The sequence below is a fragment of the Rissa tridactyla genome, chromosome 9 (genome assembly GCF_028500815.1).
Source record: "Rissa tridactyla isolate bRisTri1 chromosome 9, bRisTri1.patW.cur.20221130, whole genome shotgun sequence".
Classification (NCBI taxonomy): domain Eukaryota; kingdom Metazoa; phylum Chordata; class Aves; order Charadriiformes; family Laridae; genus Rissa; species Rissa tridactyla.
Genome location: NC_071474.1, coordinates 12,495,515 through 12,512,589, shown reverse-complemented (window position 1 = coordinate 12,512,589; position 17,075 = coordinate 12,495,515). Strand labels below are relative to the sequence as shown.

Sequence of the window (17,075 nt, the reverse complement as noted above, 5' to 3'; positions counted from 1 at the left end):
ATTCATAATTTCCAAGACAATAGATTTAAGTCAAATATACGAACTGAACTGGAAACACAGACTTCCACTCATATTTGACAGATGACTCTAGCATTCCCTTTTGCTGGCAAAAGGTAAATTTCAGAACATAATATCTCCAACTATCTCTATAGCCTAATTAAGTTATAAGATTACCAGCAAACAGAATTTACATTGTCCTTTTTCCATAAGCAGGTAGGATGGATGTATGATATCAGATTTGCGCCAATACATGTGCCTCACTGTGTTTAGAAAAGTGTCCAACATGCAACACTGGGAGATGAAATAGGGCAGTCCTTTACTGAAAGGGGACATGCTTGTGTCCCCAACCAATAAAAAAGAGTTTCAGCTACCAACCTCTTGGCTATAATGCCTGCCCCCCCTAAAATGAAAACACTAAAATAGTTAATAAAATTAATTAACCTGCAAAGCCTTGTTCATGTTGCTGCTTATCATGTGCGCAGACTGAGCTTGTTGCAATTGAAACCGTAACTGATTTGTCTCCTGCATAGAGCCTATTGCAAGAAAGAAAAGGGAGAGAAAGAGCAAGTCACAAATACTCAAGAAAGACTATGCAATTTGAAAACGATGAGTGCTAAAAATAGTGATGTTGATTCTTGTAATAGGCATTACCCTGTTTCTATTTCCCTGAGCTCACTAATAGAAAATACAAATAAGGAAGGAAAGAATATTTCTGCCTGAGTTGAGCAGGCAAAGCTCACTACAGGTCCTCAATTTAAATTGCAGTTTGTTTTAAAGTTTGGGAACTATAGTGACTTTTTTCTTTTTTTTTTCCCCCCTCAGAGTTTTTAATAGTAGCCTTAGAATAAATACCATGAGGAGCAAGACGTGCCAAATGTTTGCTTTCCTTGTCGCTCACCAGAAGCAAAAAATGTCCTTATGCAATTGTGCCAGAAGGTTAGCAGGAACAGGACCACCTTGGAAAACTGGCCACATTCCCCGCCTTCCCAGGTGAAAAGTTTAGCTTTATCAGTTTGCCAATTTATTACTGCTTTAAGGCATTTGATTAATACAGCACAGAAAAATCATGGCATTTCTTCAATTGGCAATTGCACTCTTTTTAAATATCCCATCACATTTATAATTACTTATTCACTACGTAGTACAGATTCAATGAGGTTTTTCTGTTTCTCTATCCTGATATTTAGGCTCTCTCTAGAGAGATTTTTCTTCCAGATTACCACGGTTCTCAAACAGAACATGCCCATAAATTTGTATCCAGGAAGACAGACATTTCGTTTAGTTAAGATGTCTGGATTCTATGAAGAGATATACATTACTATTAAAAGACTTCAATGTATAAAAGGTAGGCACAAGTCAAATACACAAGGAGCAGAATATTTCACATGCGATTCCTACCAATATAAGTTTCCAGCAACCAATCTCCAGCCACAAAAACAATTCTTTTCTTGTTGAGATTTGAATTTAGAATGGCAATTCAAGTCTAATGTCCAACACAAAAATAAGCAGCTTGCTACCAAAGGCTGTAATTTAGTCCAAAACTAAGTTTACACATATGAAGCACAAAATGCATATAAAAATAATAAAATAGTTTAATCACTGTTGTTTGGGGTTTTGGTGGGGTTTTTCAGTTTGGTTAGGGCTTTTTTTTTGGGGGCAGAGGGGTGGTGTTTGGTTTTTATTTTTATTGTTTTTACGCCTCAGTCTAGACTTCACTAAATTTCATTTAAGTCCAACTAGTGTACTGCAAAGGAAATGGTCTAGTACATATTTAGCTTGATGTTGGTTCCATTTCAATAGGAACACAGATGTGCAATTTCATACTTCAAAAAAATGGAGACATTTCTGCAAGAAAAGATAAGGTATGAAAAAAAGGCTGACCTGTTTGCAGTAAATTTGCACATTGCTTTTGGCTTTCTTCGAGGCTTCTTGTCAGTCGATTTATTATTTCAGTTTTTTCACATTTGGTTTCCTCCAGCATTTTTTCAAGCTGCTTAACATGCTCTCCTAGATTGTTGCAAAGCTCTTTCTAGGAAGACAGATTATTTTCACTCATGTTACAAACACCTAGCCATCTAGTCCAGTTCTGGATATAGAAAGAGTCAATACATACAAGACACAGGAGACAAAGAATCAGCCGGATACCTGCAGGGGCAGAGGCCAGCTAAATCAACCACAGAAGAAATGCTATTCTTGGTTGACAAGTCATGTCTTCGAACATCAAAGTTAAGTTTTTATTGGGAGACAGTAAGCATACTCATATATAAACATACACGGATGTGAACCATTTTATATTTCCTAGAGCAGTTAGTTTTCAGCATGTCAGATTATCCCTTGTAATTAATTACATAGTTAGTCTACTGCAGAAAAATCAAGCCTTCACATTATTTATATTAAGCCTGAGATTAACTCAATTTAGTTTAACTGAGCTTAAACCAAGCTCCAAGTTCCAATGTTCTGTCAAAGAGGAACTGCAGTTTTTTCTCATGATATACAAAACAGACCTTCATATAGCACTACTTAAAGTCATCTACACAGACCTGGGAGGCACAGTACCTCATCCTTATGCCTTTTGACTTCTCTATTTTCTCTCAAAACCAGGAGACCTCTCTTCAAACACCTCAAACATACTACCATAAAAAAAAAAAAAAAAAATCAACACCCAAACTCTTTTTGCAGCAGAGACAAAGCTGTGTAAGCTGTCGTGGTACTAAGACAGAAATTTAGCAGTGCATTCTTGTTTACAAGCAAGTGCTAGTTACTTTTTCAAACATAACAACCCATTTTATTTTTATGTTGAGACAATATTACAGAAATTTAATTCTATTTCCTTTACATGAAAGAAAAGCCCTATTAAAGCCTGCCTAGACTACATTGCTCGAATATTTCTAATAGTGTATTGGACTCTTATGAAATGTAAGGTAGAATAATTTTAATGAGCTCTATAACCATGTGACACAATCTATATCAAACTCCATCTTAAAGCCATCCCTTCCCCCCACCCCCTCTTAAATCCGTACTTCTAAAATAAAGTGTCTGTTCAGTGGTTAGTCATCCTTGATCATTTTGAGATTAAAGCTTGGGAATAAACTGTTTAATAAACAGTTTTTCTTGCAGCAAAAATATCACATCGTTTCTCAATTAGTTCTTTTCTTTTCCAGATTTACTTGACAGTACTCTTTCAAAAAGAGATTGTGCACAGAATGAAAGCTCAGGAAAGAAACTAAGACAATGAATTCTTGTCTCCTCTGCATCTATGTACAAACTCACAATTTGAGCTGGCAACTGCCTGGAGAGGTTTATAAAACCATACGACGTTGGATTCATAATATCAAGACTTACATAGAATTTCCTTTCTATTTGCTTAGTGGCTTCCAGAAAGAGTTATTAGAATTATAGGTCAAGAAGTGCAGTTTAGGAAACATGGGGAGCTCTATAGCCTCTCCAGTACAGTATTCAGCATCCTAAAATAATTTCTCACCTGCTCTCGGAGTGCAGATTTTGTAGTATCAAGTTTCTGCTCTAATGACAATATTTCCTTTTCATACTTCTGCTTGAGTGCCGAAATAATGGCCTCGTGTTGTTCTCTGGCTCGCTGAAGGGCATCTGATCGCTGAAGTTCTAACAGCTGCTTCTGCATGCTCTCCATGGCTACCTCTGCCACTTTGGACTGCTTCAATATCTGTAGGCACAGTATTAGAGTAGCTCCCAATTACATACATTTTACTTTTGCTCCAATATTCTGTACGTCAGTTCAGTACTTTTGTGAAAGAGTTGCTAAAAGACCTCAAATAATGCCTGGATTTTAATACAAACTATTTTCCACCAATGCATCCTATTCATTCATCACATATTCAGCTTCTGCAACAATGATAAACAGTGTTTCAAGAGAGTAGCACTTATGTTTAAGACAAATCCACCACAAATATAACTGTAGAGATCTTCCACAATAACCAGTCTAAAAATATTTATAGTACCTGCTCCTCATTGGTAGTAAGAGCCTGAATTTGAGTTTCAAGGGCCTTTATTTGACCTTCAAGATGCACTTCCCGTTCCTTTCCATTCTGATAGAGTTTTTGAGACTCATGAAGACTAACAGCCAAACCATCCTTTTCATCTTAAAAGACAGACAACATAATTGTGTGAGAAACATGGCCAGCCACCCAACAACTTCATGGAACGTGACTATTCAGTATCCCTGCTTTACAGAACCATTCGCAATGAGCCCTCCATCTCATATTGTGGGCAACAAGCAGAAGACAGAACAAAAACAGTCAGTCAGTCTCCATCCAGTAACCACTTTCTCTCTCTGCTAGCTGGAAGCACTCTGACATATTGTGCCTTCAGAGCCCCAGTGGAAACAAGCCCTATTCTGTCAGTACTAGAGACCAGCATCATCCCTTACACCATTTAAAGGGAGAAAGAAAATAATTCCCCTGGAGGAACGGCCAAGTCACAGCCAAATGGTTGACAGCTGAAGTTTTCCCTATCCTCTGCTCCTTTTGCATTCTAAAAATTATGTTCTTAATTCTCTGCGCTCACAACTCTTTTTTTGTCTGTTCCTGTAAGAAAAGGGACATCAAGACACGCCACCAGTCTCCACAACAGCTTTGATCATTTTGAAAGAGCTTCTCTCTACATACAGTGCAGGAAATGGCTTGTTAAACCAGACAGCACAAAAAAAAAAAAAAAGGCCTTTTTCATAGACGTACACTTCTCCTATTGCGGTTTGGCAATCTTTTTTTATTTTTTGTACTTTTAACATACCTCTTTGGCAAACTTCTCACTTTTCTGTACATTATTGATGCCTGGCACATGGAGACTCTGGAATTGTCATGGTTTGGGCTGGATTGACCACTGAAGCAAATGACAACAGTGGTCCTGAGAATGCAGTAAAAGTTAAGAGAATTATCCAGTCAGGCACCAATCCTGAGAATTTTCTTTAGAACAATGTTGGGGGTAGAGCGTTAGGTCCACATAATCCCAAATCACGTTTATAAATATGATCAATGCCTGCAGAGACACTACATAATCCAAAGTTTGAGAATCAAAAAGTTGCTAGATATGAATAAAACCTAAGAGCTAGTACAAAATGTTTTACCTTTGACCATTGAAAGCTGATGACTCAAATACCTAATCTGCTGTGCGCTCTTTTCTAGCTTTTCATTAAGTTCTTCCAGTTGTCTTTCTCTTGCTTTATTTAGAACTTGAAGTTGCAGAATCTGCATATTTTCTGAAGAATCTGCCAAGTTTCAAAGAGCATACCAACAAGTCAGCACAGTCAACTAACCACGAAAGTCATCATCGTAAGTAATTCCTGACCCAAGATACTTCTTTCATACAGTGCCAAATTCACTGTTGGTTCACAAAATTGCATCAGTTTTTAATCTATGTTTGATTCATATCACCTGAGTTGCACTGGCAGCAATGGCTGAAGAATGGTAGGAACTACCAACAAAATTCAAACCTAACAGCAAGCCCAGATAAAGGTTTATATGCTGTGAATTCACACACAGTGTTGTGACAACTGTAAGTTTTCAAGATGTCTAACAAGCAAAGTACTTCTGTTGTTTAAGTGTACCTAACAGAAAAGTACAGTGTGGCATCAAGCAAAGCTACATTTTTAATAGCCTGAAACTCAAATACCCTGATCAGAGAGCTGATTTCTAGATAGAGTGGGGAAAAAAAAAATAAAATAGGGATATCGTAATGTAAGTTTAGAGCAAAATAAAAGACCATACATATGTAGTTGTCCCCTTACTAAAAATCTACTGAAATCAACATGTTTTCTGTTGCTGATTTCCAGTGGACTTTTCACAGAAGTTTATTTCAAGCCTAAACAGCAAACACTTACTTTCATTATTGCCCAAGAATTCATGTTGCAAATCTTCAAACACTTCATTTCTTCTAGTTCCTTCTTGGATTACTGGAATCTGTTGATGAATGCCATTTTGGTATGGTTTATAAGTCACCTTGTAAGATTCTGGTGATTGGCCACTGACAACATCAGATGCAACAAATTGCTGTTGTGACAATATATACATAAGAGGAAATAGATTAAAACTACAACTGTAGTCTTGCTTGATGAAAATATTTTTCATTTTACAGGTTGACATTAAGAAGAGCTCTAGTAGCTCTTCATTTTCAGGCTCCAATCCAGCACACCATTTAAGTGTGACAGAAATTTTTATGAAACCTTCCACTTTAGGAGAGTGGTGAAGTGTCAACTTCATTACAGTAAGCACACACTTAACTAAATCACATTCATTCTCCCCCATGGAATTCTTCCTAGCCAACAAGAGCAAGAAAAAATACCAAAAAAAATAAAATAATCATAACATGCACATATGAAAATCCAATTATTTAACATTTCCTTGTTTTAAATAAACTACAGAAGCCTCCCATCACTGTTTAAACTGACAATAAGAGTCTGAAAGCATTTAGAAATATTACTACCAATAGTTAAAGACCTGTGAAAATTGTCCAAGAGACAGAAAAATGCATCAGCTTCTGACATACCTTAAGATGTTCCTTTGGAGCATCCGGAAAATTTATTATTTTACTTTGCTGACTGTTAAATTCTGGTTTATGGCCATTTGTATACGGCCTGAAGTTTTCAGAAAGATGATACATATTGTTCTGTTGGTAGCAACTTGGAGCATTAAACTCATCTCTACCAAGATACACATCATCATCAGGATCCTCTTGACCGTTCTGGCCACAGTAATCCTCTTTAATATCATATAAATGTTTATTGTCTTCATCGTTATGTAGGCCATTCCAATTCTTTCCAAGTTTTTCAACGTGATCATTTTGCTGGTCACACAAGAATTGTTCAGGGTACAGATTTTGTCCTTGTTCATAACCCTATGAATGGATAAGAGGTTTAGAATTGCACTCTCAAAACTCAGATGTCCCCCATTCACCCCCCTTTTTCTGCGGTTACCAGCCCTCAAGTTAGAAATACTTCAAATGAACAGCAAAACACATCACTTACGTGAAAAGTATTTCTCTAATGAATTTAAATAATATTTAGCATGTTATTATGAACAAGCAGTTCCTAATAATTACATCACTGCTCATACAAGCTTACATTTTGAGCATCACTTATCATTCAAGCTTACATTTTGAGGATCACTTATCAACGGATGATTGTTCCACATTCCATCATGCTTCCCAGGTTCATGAGGTCTAAAGAAAGACAAGCAGCTTAACTACGTACTTATAACTTCAGGAAAAAACAAGACGAACCATCTCTTCACTAAATTAAGTGGCATCTAGTTTGTTTCTCATGGAACACAAACCACACTGCAAACTGCACTACAGCTCCCCTTTTACTTGGATTGCTTTTATGCATGTCATCAGCTGAGATTTTGCCCTATTCTCAAAAGCACAACACAAATAATAAAAAGCAAAATGCCTTACTGCTCCTCAGTCTCCTGAATGCTACAGTCCGAATAGCTAGAGAGCTGGTCTCCACTGTCCTCCAGCATATCATGGGGAAGGTCTGTCAATAGTTGTTGCAACTAGAACAGAACAAACAACATTCATTACACGTTTTTCAGAAGAATGCATGCAAGTTCAGTCTGAAGAGACAGAGACAGGCAAAATAGGCCACTTGCACAAAATCCTGCTTTTTCTTCCTCTATTGAAAAGTTCACTACACTGGAATTCACAAAGACTTATAACACAGAATGCTTAATAGACTAGAGTACCAACCTAATGATTTTTCTGGTAAACTCTTGTTCAGAAAAGAGCTGCACCAAAAAGAGGTAAGGGAAATGCCACTAGATAGATGTGTCCCAGGACAGATTACTTTTGAAGAATGATTTGCAAACTACTCATGCCAAGGTTTCTCTTCCCTAAACCCTAGGCAAGGCAGCATTCAAAACATGCTCATTCTGAAGAGTCTGGATCGAAATCCAGATAGGAACTTGCCAGCTAGTGTTACTAGATGCAAGAAGTCATCACTGCAATGATTAGTGTTCTGCTCACATGTTCAGATGAAGTCACCAAGCAATTGGACAGAAACAGAAACATACCACCACTTCTAATTCAGGAAATACAGTTGTGCCACCAAAAAAAAAAACAAAACAAAAAACCAAGAACAAAAAACCAAAACCAACCACAAACCAATCCACAACCAACACACTCCATATAGAATATACCTCTTCTTCCAATTTTCAGAGAGGCTTTGAAATGGGGCCACATATTGGGCTTCCTGTAGATCTAAGCTATGCACTCCCTTTTAATTAGGTGACTTGAGAACTACACAATATATTCAGAGTTATTACGTGCAGTTTCTGAACCCTAACTGTGGTTTTCTCCAAAATCTCAAAGCATATGTTCGTAAGAGCAGAAACATCAGCTGCCCCCTGCTAAATAACTTAATAGCTTTTCTTTATTAAAAAAACAAAACCACCCACAAAACAAAGACTATCATCTACAAGAAGTTTATCTTAAAGATATCGTGTTTCCTCATATCCTATTTTAGATGCTCTCTAAAATTGAAGGATAGGCGAGAAGTTAAGGACAACACTTCTAAATGTCTACAGAACAACAGAGCACCAAAAGCTTGCTCCTAGAAATTCACTAGTGGCATGAAGTTGTTCCCCTATCATTAGGGCACTCTCTAGATTTATTAGATCTCAGGTCTAGGAAGCAGGAAAGGAAAGGCATCATCATTCACTTAAGATCCCCTTTCCTTTGCCCTACTTGCAATTAACTTGCCCTACTGAAGCACCATAGGTTTCGCTGGTCTTGCACTGCTTTGGAAACTTAAAGTCAAAAGAGAGCAGTGCATATACAGTTCACAAAACATCATCATGAGCTCGGCCTACCAGGTTAGCTAGCACAGGCCTCCAGATCCAGCTAACTGTTACCTAATTCTTAAGTTAGCATCAAAGTACTCTCCTACCATGTAGATCTACCCAGTTTTCAAGAACAAAAAAAACCACCTGGTTTGCCACGGCAGAAAAACTAATGCAGAAAGTCTTGGATTACGTCTTGGCCAGGGAACACGGCAGGCTAAAAGTCACATCCCACTGAAATATCTATAACATGTAGTTTTGTGAACCCCACCTTGCTCCAGTTCAAACTTGCATGACCTACAAGGATTATCATTAACTTATTCCAAAGAGGTTGCTTTGTTTGTGCCCATTCCTTCTTGTCCTGTCACTGGACACCACTAAAAAGAGCCTGGCTCCGTTGTCTTTACATCCTTCCTTCCGATGTTTATACGCATTGATGAGATCCCCCCTGAACCTTCTCTTCTCTTGGCTAAACAGCCCCAGCTCTCCCAGACTCTCCTTATAGAAAAGATGTTTCCTTTAACACTCTGAACTTATAATGCTATTTATGCACTCTCTCACTCTCTCACTGTAATAACCCTGCAATTATTTCACTACTTGTTCTCCTGCACAAGCACAACATTCTTCATCAGGGTAGAAAGTTTCAGAACAGACATCAGATTCCCTACAGAGGTTGCAATAGCATATTTCCAAGTTGAACAGCTATTGTTCTACTACACATTTTTTTTAAACATTTGTCTTTACATTACCTACACTCTAGACAGCGATCCCTGAAGTATATATTAGGGAGGTTAGCTGACATGAACACAACTTACCGCGCTGTAAGAAACCATTGTGCACATTCACATTAAACACACATTTTGCCAATTTTCTTTATGAAACAAAAAGACCAGAAACATCCAAAGTTTCAACTCCAACATCCATTTCAACTCCAAAAAACCCCAAAACCAAAAACATTTGAATATATTTTTCTACAGATTAAAGTATGTCAATTATAATCAGAATTTTAAAGTTCTGATTATAATTATTCCTCATTCTATTCTAAGCTAAACAAATTTTCAAGTGTTTGTAGTAAGTGAAAAAACTGTCAAGAAATACAAAATGTAGGTGCCACCAGCGTTTTGCATCTGATCTACTGCATAGCCAAGGAGTAACAGTCTTCCAGACACTACATATGACATTGCAAGGCTCTTAAGATGCAGCATCTCAGTATCTCTTTACTTTTTACGCCACTCTTGCAAAGCATGGCCTGTACTGCTTTGCTCTTACCAGAGACAGCATAAAACTCTTATTTTTTAAAACACTTAAAAGAGAAAAATGGGAAGAAGTTAGATACACAAGCCTTCAGATTAACTAATTTGTTCTTTTTCACCTCTTGTTCTCTTGCATAATCCTCTTGGTCATACTCTTCATCTTCATGTTGAGTTTGTAGAGCTCCACTATCAAAATCAAGCGACATGGTTTTCTAATAACGTTTCTGCGTATCCAGCAAAACCTATCACAAGACAGGAAAACATCACACATGAGTAAAAGCGTGTGGGGAGAACAAAAAAGTACCACCCTAACTTTCTGAATTAAATAGCCAAACATACACCAAAATACAGTTTTGAAACAAACATTGCATATTATCTATATCATTCACTTGAGCTTTTGTTTCTCAATATATCCAATGCTATTCATTTCTAAGAATTTAGCATTTAAAGCAGATTATTTGGGCTTTTCATGTGCTAACACTATGAAATTATCACAGTTCATTTACAATCAGACGTTATTTTCTTCAGCACTGTATGTTATACATATGCTGTAATACATGTTGATAGTTATGTCATCTTTTAAGTCTTGCTTCATTTATTTCTGGATAATAACTGTATTTTGTACTAAATACCAAACGTATGCTGCTGCTTGTGCATTTGGTTAATAGTCTTGATAGGAAAAATAGGAAGAGTATCACAGAAATAGGAAAAGTTATCGTGCCAGTTCTAGATCTGACTGCTTAACGAAGAGACCCAGACTCCCAAGGACTTGTCTACACTGAGCAGTGAGTTCACAGCAAGCTACAGTGTGTGAGTGCTGGTCCACAAGTGGTTGCAAATTACTCCCTGATGAAAATACTCCTGACAGGCAGTTATGAATTAGAAATGCTCTCGTGAGACCCCACCTGGGGTACTGCGCCCAGCTTTGGAGCCTCAGCACAAGAAGGACATGGACTGTTGGAGCAGGTCCAGAGGAGGGCCACAAAAGATTATCACCTCTGTTGAGAGAGCTGGGGTTGTTCAGCCTGTAGAAGAGAAGGCTCCAGGGAGACCTTATAGCAGCCTTCCAGTACCTGAGGGGGGCCTACAGGAAAGCTGGGGAGGGGCTGTTTGCAAGGGCATGTAGCGACAGAATGAGGGACAATGGTTTTAAACTAGGGCAGGGTAGGCTTAGATTAGACATTAGGAAGAAGTTCTTTACAATGAGGGTGGTGAGACACTGGCACAGGTTGCCCAGAGTGGTGGTGGAGGCCCCATCCCTGGAGACATTCAAGGCCAGGCTGGATGAGGCTCTGAGTGACCTGATCTAGTTGAAGGTGTCCCTGCCCACTGCAGGGGGGTTGGAGTAGATGAGCTTTAAAGGTCCCTTCCAACCCAACACGTTCTATGATTCTACAATGATATGATTGACGAAGATCTTACAGAATGGCACATTCTTTGGGCCATGTGTAGCACATCCTGAGGTCTTCACTCAGTATAAAGTAAGCTTTACAAGAGCGTCATTCCCAAATTAAAAGACATAATGCATCATTTACTTCATTGTGTTTAAAGGACCCGATATTCAAGGAAACTCTCCGATGCAGTCAGTAGGAGTCCTGACCACACAAGTACCTGTCTCTCTGCACCCCCTCAAATACGCCATTCCTCAGCGCGACCGGCTGCAACACCACCTCTCACAGCTCAGACATCTTCCCCCTGGCCCCCGTCAGCTGTACACGGCCACCCGCCCGCCCGACGCCGCCCCTTCTCCTTCCTTAAAGCCCTCCCCAGCCCCACCACCTGAGGCAACCGGACGAAAGCATACAGCACCGGCTCAGGGCCTCTAAGAGCCGCCATCGGCCACGGAGCGGCGGGAAGCGGGGACCCCCTCAGCCGCCGCCTCAGCCCCCTCACGACGGCCGGGGAAGCACCCCCCACCCACGACCTCTTTGCCCAGCCTCCCCCGGGCCTCGGCCAGGCCGGAGGCGGCGGCAGAACGCGGCCCCAAACACCGGGACTCACCTGAGGCGCCGCGGCCGCCCGCCTCCCCCTGCCACAACAAAGGCGCGCCGGCCGCTCTTCCGCATGACAACCGAACCCCTGCGCCCGCCGCCCTGACTGACAGCCGCGGGCACCAACCGGCAGCCGCAGCACCCGCTGGGCTGAGCGGGAAGGGAGGGCGGGGGACGGGGCGAGAGCGCCCCGCCCCAGTCGCGCTCGGTTGCGCTGCAAACCCGCCCCGGCTGACTGTTTGAAAGCCGGCGCGCATGGCCGCGGGAACAGGCCTGGCTAGTGGATTGGCTAAGCGGCCGACCAATGGCTGTGCCCGCTTTGCAGGGAGGCGGGGCCTCGCCGTGACGTCGCGGGAGCGGGAGCAGGGCGTTGGGCGCGGGTGGCGGGGGCGGCCATCTCGCGGCGGGACGTGGCGGTTGCCTGGCAACGCGCGACGGCGCCGTCGCGAGAGGCGCCCGCGTGAGGTCACCGCCCGGCGGGGTGACGTCATGAGACGGGGGCGGGTCCTCACCGGGGCGCCATGATGGAAGGTGACGGGGTGGCGCCGGCGTCGCTCGTTGTAGAGCCGCTGCGTGACTGCGGCCTGGTGTGACGTGGCGCGCGCAGGGGGCTCGGCGCGAGGTGACCTTTTAGGTCCCTTCCAACCTAAACCAGTCTGTGGCGTGATTCTGTGACTCGGCCTTTGCCCGGGGAGGCCCCATGGGAGCAGCCAGGCCACGCACGGGCGCCTCCCCCCAGCAGCCTTCCTCAGGGGGCCCGGTGCTCAGGGAGCCACTCTACGTCGGACTTTCATCTGCTTAAAGAATTAGAAGTGCCTCCGAGCAAACTAAACTTCATCCACAGAATTGCCGGCAGCAAGCATTCAAAAAAAAAATAAATAAAATCAGGTTTTTTGAACAATGAGTGTTTGTTCAGGGATGAGGAAGATATGTAATAGCTCCATCTGGTGACACTCGCCCTCAGCAGTAACAATGCTGCCGGCCTGCCCTAGCAGCAGAAAATGGAAGCTGTAGAAGGAGAGAGGTGTTTGGGTCATTTGTTATAACGTTTTTATTGGTGGGAGCAAACAGATGTGTGAGTTAATGTGGATCGGTGAAATTTAAAGGAGCTTTGAAAAAGAACGAACGTGCTATGCCCGTACATGTGGTGACATCATAGGTAAAATGAGCAATTTTTCACAGGGGTTTCTACTAGCCATTAGAACAGAGATTAACCAATTCTCCTTAGCATTTTCACAGACGTGAAACAATTTTAAAAAAAAGGTCTAAACGCACCTGACAATTCATATTAACTTTCTCAAGAACAGTATTTTGAAAAACTTTCCAAAATTCAGGTAACTTTTTTCTTTTTGGCATAGTTACTTCTTCTAAGACAAACCACACAGGACCCGATAGCGTATCTTACATGAGATGGCTGTTCCACAGACACTAAAAACAGCGTTATTAACTAAGCGAAGGCATGTAAATGCTAGAAACCAAAAACTGAGTTCCTAGTCCAGCTCCAGAAGAATGAATGTAATTTATTCTAGGAAAATGTCTGTTGTCTCTAATGCATGGATTCTAATGCATGGTGTTTAAATTGTATCTGTTATTAGTTGGCTTCTTTGCTTTCTCTCACATAAGAGATTTTGAGATACTTGTGTGTTGCACTAGCACCCAATTATCTCCCTTCCCTTTTTCCTTCACAGTTTTGCTTTAAGCACATACAAAAGATGCAGGAGCAGCAAAACAAAGATTGTGGCCTTACTTCTGCTTAAGTTAGTGATATTCAAAGAGGGAGGCTTAGACTATGTTACACTGTAATCCAAACATCACACACGCTCTGGATGTTTTTATGCATTGGTAAAGAGAAAACTGGTGAAGTGAAAAAAGTCCCTAAGTCAGCATCTTGTCTGACAGAGTCATACGACTTTGATCTCATGCTATCACAACTCCAAACACTATTATTCTGGTCCCGAGTAGCTTTGATTTGCACTAAAAATAGAGAGGGAGTTCTGCACATTTACCTTCTGTGACCTGTCATAAATCTCAGCTTTGAGGCAAAAGTCAAAATGTGCAGGTCTGTCTCTCCCTTTGACATGCCACAGAAGTAGCTATTTTTGCTTCATTGTTTGCTCAATAAAGTCATGACAAGCATATTTGGTAAGATGTGAAAATAGAAAGGATACTATGCAGGGATTTAATATTCCAGTTACAGTTTCTTGCCAACTGTAACAGTGGCACAAACTTGAGAATGAACTCTTGCTGGGGACCTTCTTCACACATGAAAACCTTGCACAGAACAGGCATAAGTTTGAGCTTCTAGTCTGTAGGCTTGAGGTGTCAATAGCGCCAGACTATTAGCAAGGAAATCAACTACTAAAAGCTTCAAAGTTTCTCACTGCTTCAGTATATGTAATTGAGTATTTTAATCATGTTATTATCAAGCAATGAAACATATTTTATGCCAATTAGCTGTGGATAAGAATAAAGGTGTTTTGTAGTCAGCTCCAAGTGTGGCTCTTTACATCATATTTTCCCCTCCAAGAAAGCTTATGTCTTCAATAATTTTATTTGTATATGACCCCTCTTGTTTTCTAGAGAAAAGAGCTCTCACTATAGTGTCCCATTTAACATGAACACAGGCAAAAGAACAGAATGTTTGGTTTTTTTCCTAGTCAAGTCTTCCAGCAATTGCTGAACTCCACAACAATTGTCTGCCTTATGGAACTGAGCTGGTGGGCTGGGAGACAGAGGGAATGTCCCTGCTCGTGCCAGAAGACATTGCTTATCTTAAAGGGACAACTTTCTCAGGCCATCACCCAGACTACCAGTTCATTCCCCAAATCCCCCCTGCCTTTCCTCATTTACTTATTAAATCACTGTTTCTTCAACAGGAAGCTCAAGAAATTACTCTTCACTCTGAATATAGGATTGTTCGTATTTAGAGTATTTATTGTGGCAAAACAATTCATAGGTTTCCTTTAAAAGATTCTTTTTCCATGTTTAGGAACGAATGGACTCTACGTGAAGAATGGGAAAACCATATCTTGTTTTGGAAAGAACACTGAATAAGGGCACATGCAAACTTCAAACAGTCCTTTAAATAGTTTTCTGTCAAAATGTATCATTAGCTTTGTGCAGCTTCTCTAGTTTGTAAACAACTATGTAATCAATGAAAATATATTTAGCCTACCTTTAAAAAGAGCTGTCTCCAGTATTAATCGGTAATAATAGTAAAATCATATACAAGACAAAAATATTAGGATCTAGCATGCTTGTCCTTTAACAAGTTCTATTCCAAAATTATATTACATATATTAATTTCAACTTTGTAAATGTTGCATAATCTCAAATCTTTGAGTAGTCAGACAGAGATAAAAAATGATTAAGAAACCGGACAACCTTTCTGAATTGTGAATGCGATTCATCTCAAACGTTATTTGCTAGTAAAGTGCTGTTACAAGCAAAATGAAATTGTTAGTGTCTATCGAAAGCAGATGGCATTTTAGTAATATTCAAATTGTATTTGTTTTGGCAAATAGTTAAAAGCTTAGACATGTTTGTTTAACCACCCAAAACTAATTCAGTATAAATAATATTGGTTTCCAATAATTCTATGGTAAAAGGCACATACTAATGTTCCAGCAGTTCGTTCAAGTGAGCTTTTGCATGTAGAGGTTTAATTGTGCTTTTAAATAGTTACTGATTCAGTATGACCTTGAAAGTGACATTTGTGCATGTCTAAAATACCTTCTCACAAATGAATCTCACACTCTGAAGGTGTAATTTCATTAAGATTACATATATCTATATAACTATGCTGTTGATCTCTATAGATCTACATAGATATACACATATACATATATTCATACATACACACACAAAACGGTATCTTCTGGAACAGCAGCAGAAAGTGCAGTCTATACTTTTTTGAATTGTCTTCATAGTAGAAAGTTCTCCGTACAGTTTTCATATATGAATTGTCTTGGGATTTGTGAGATCCAAGGGATTATTTGTGATATTGCATGTGTCCCACGTTACTCTCTTTCCTTACAGGCTGCTTCAAGCTCACTTCACTTCCAGAAGAGATGATTGGCAAATTATTTTCCATGTGATACTGAATAAGATGACCCACACTATCAAATATATGGTCTTTGGTTCTCACCTAATGAAAGAAGCAAAAGAATATATTTATGGTTAGATAGTGCTTATAACTGGTTGGAGATGAGCCTGGCGCACAGAAGTCAAAAGGCATTTAAGCTACTGAAGTCACTGGAGCAGGATTACTAGGCTGTAGACAGTAATTGAGACCTATCATTAGCTGACATGAAAAGCAGAGGACCAAGTTAAAGAGACTATACCTGAACTGGTTGATTCTGCTAAGGGGAATGAAGTAACCATTTTTTTTCTCCATAGAAGATACATTTTTCCCTAAATCCCACTGAGGATTACTTTTCAGATTTACTTTTTCCTCTGAGAATTGTCACTCAAGAGTGCTCTTCTAGCCCTGAGCAGAAACAAGTAGAATTGAAGTGACAACAAACCAGCTCTACCTTTTCTGTATCCAGAAGAAGATTTCCTCTGTCCCTTCACCAAGGGCAAGTCCTGCCTCACCAACCTAGTGGCCTTCTATGATGGAGTAACTACATCAGTGGACAAGGGAAATGCTACGGATGTCATCTATCTGGACTTTGTAAGGCCTCTGACATGGTCCCCCACAACATCCTTCTATCTAAATTGGAGACATATGGATTTGATGGGTGGACTGTTCAGTGGATGAGGAATTGGTTGGATGGTCACATCCAGAGGGCAGTGGTCAATGTCTCAATGTCTGGATGGAGATTGGTGACAAGTGGTGTCCCTCAGGGGTCTGTATTGGGACCAGTGCTGTTTAATGTCTTCATCAGTGACATAGACAGTGGGATCGAGTGCACCCTCAGCAAATTTGCCAACAAGACCAAGCTGAGTGGTGCAGTTGACACACCTGAGGGACAGGATGCCATCCAGAGGGACCTGCACAGGCTCAAGAAGTGGGCTCA

The 17,075-nt window shown here is 40.4% G+C and overlaps 2 protein-coding genes across 5 annotated transcripts in view; both read right to left on the bottom strand.

Moving 5' to 3' along the window:
* The window catches only part of CEP152 (centrosomal protein 152), a 29,748-nt gene extending 17,601 nt beyond the window's left edge, over positions 1 to 12,147 (bottom strand). Inside the window, exons 1-12 of the mRNA XM_054215312.1 lie at positions 12,065 to 12,147; positions 10,969 to 11,088; positions 10,183 to 10,305; positions 7,426 to 7,526; positions 7,125 to 7,191; positions 6,520 to 6,867; positions 5,855 to 6,023; positions 5,102 to 5,242; positions 3,978 to 4,117; positions 3,482 to 3,682; positions 1,882 to 2,029; positions 442 to 533 (exon numbers count right to left, since the gene is read on the bottom strand). Of these exons, the coding sequence (XP_054071287.1) occupies positions 442 to 533; positions 1,882 to 2,029; positions 3,482 to 3,682; positions 3,978 to 4,117; positions 5,102 to 5,242; positions 5,855 to 6,023; positions 6,520 to 6,867; positions 7,125 to 7,191; positions 7,426 to 7,526; positions 10,183 to 10,269 (1,494 nt within the window). The 5' untranslated portion in view covers positions 10,270 to 10,305; positions 10,969 to 11,088; positions 12,065 to 12,147. The remainder of the gene's footprint in view (positions 1 to 441; positions 534 to 1,881; positions 2,030 to 3,481; positions 3,683 to 3,977; positions 4,118 to 5,101; positions 5,243 to 5,854; positions 6,024 to 6,519; positions 6,868 to 7,124; positions 7,192 to 7,425; positions 7,527 to 10,182; positions 10,306 to 10,968; positions 11,089 to 12,064) is intronic.
* A 2,828-nt stretch (positions 12,148 to 14,975) lies between these two features.
* SHC4 (SHC adaptor protein 4) overlaps positions 14,976 to 17,075 on the bottom strand; it is a 40,874-nt gene continuing 38,774 nt past the window's right edge. For all 4 annotated transcript variants that reach the window (XM_054215345.1, XM_054215341.1, XM_054215343.1 and 1 more), the window contains one exon: positions 14,976 to 16,201. In XM_054215345.1, coding sequence (XP_054071320.1) covers positions 16,046 to 16,201 — 156 coding nt within the window. In that variant the 3' untranslated portion in view covers positions 14,976 to 16,045. The remainder of the gene's footprint in view (positions 16,202 to 17,075) is intronic.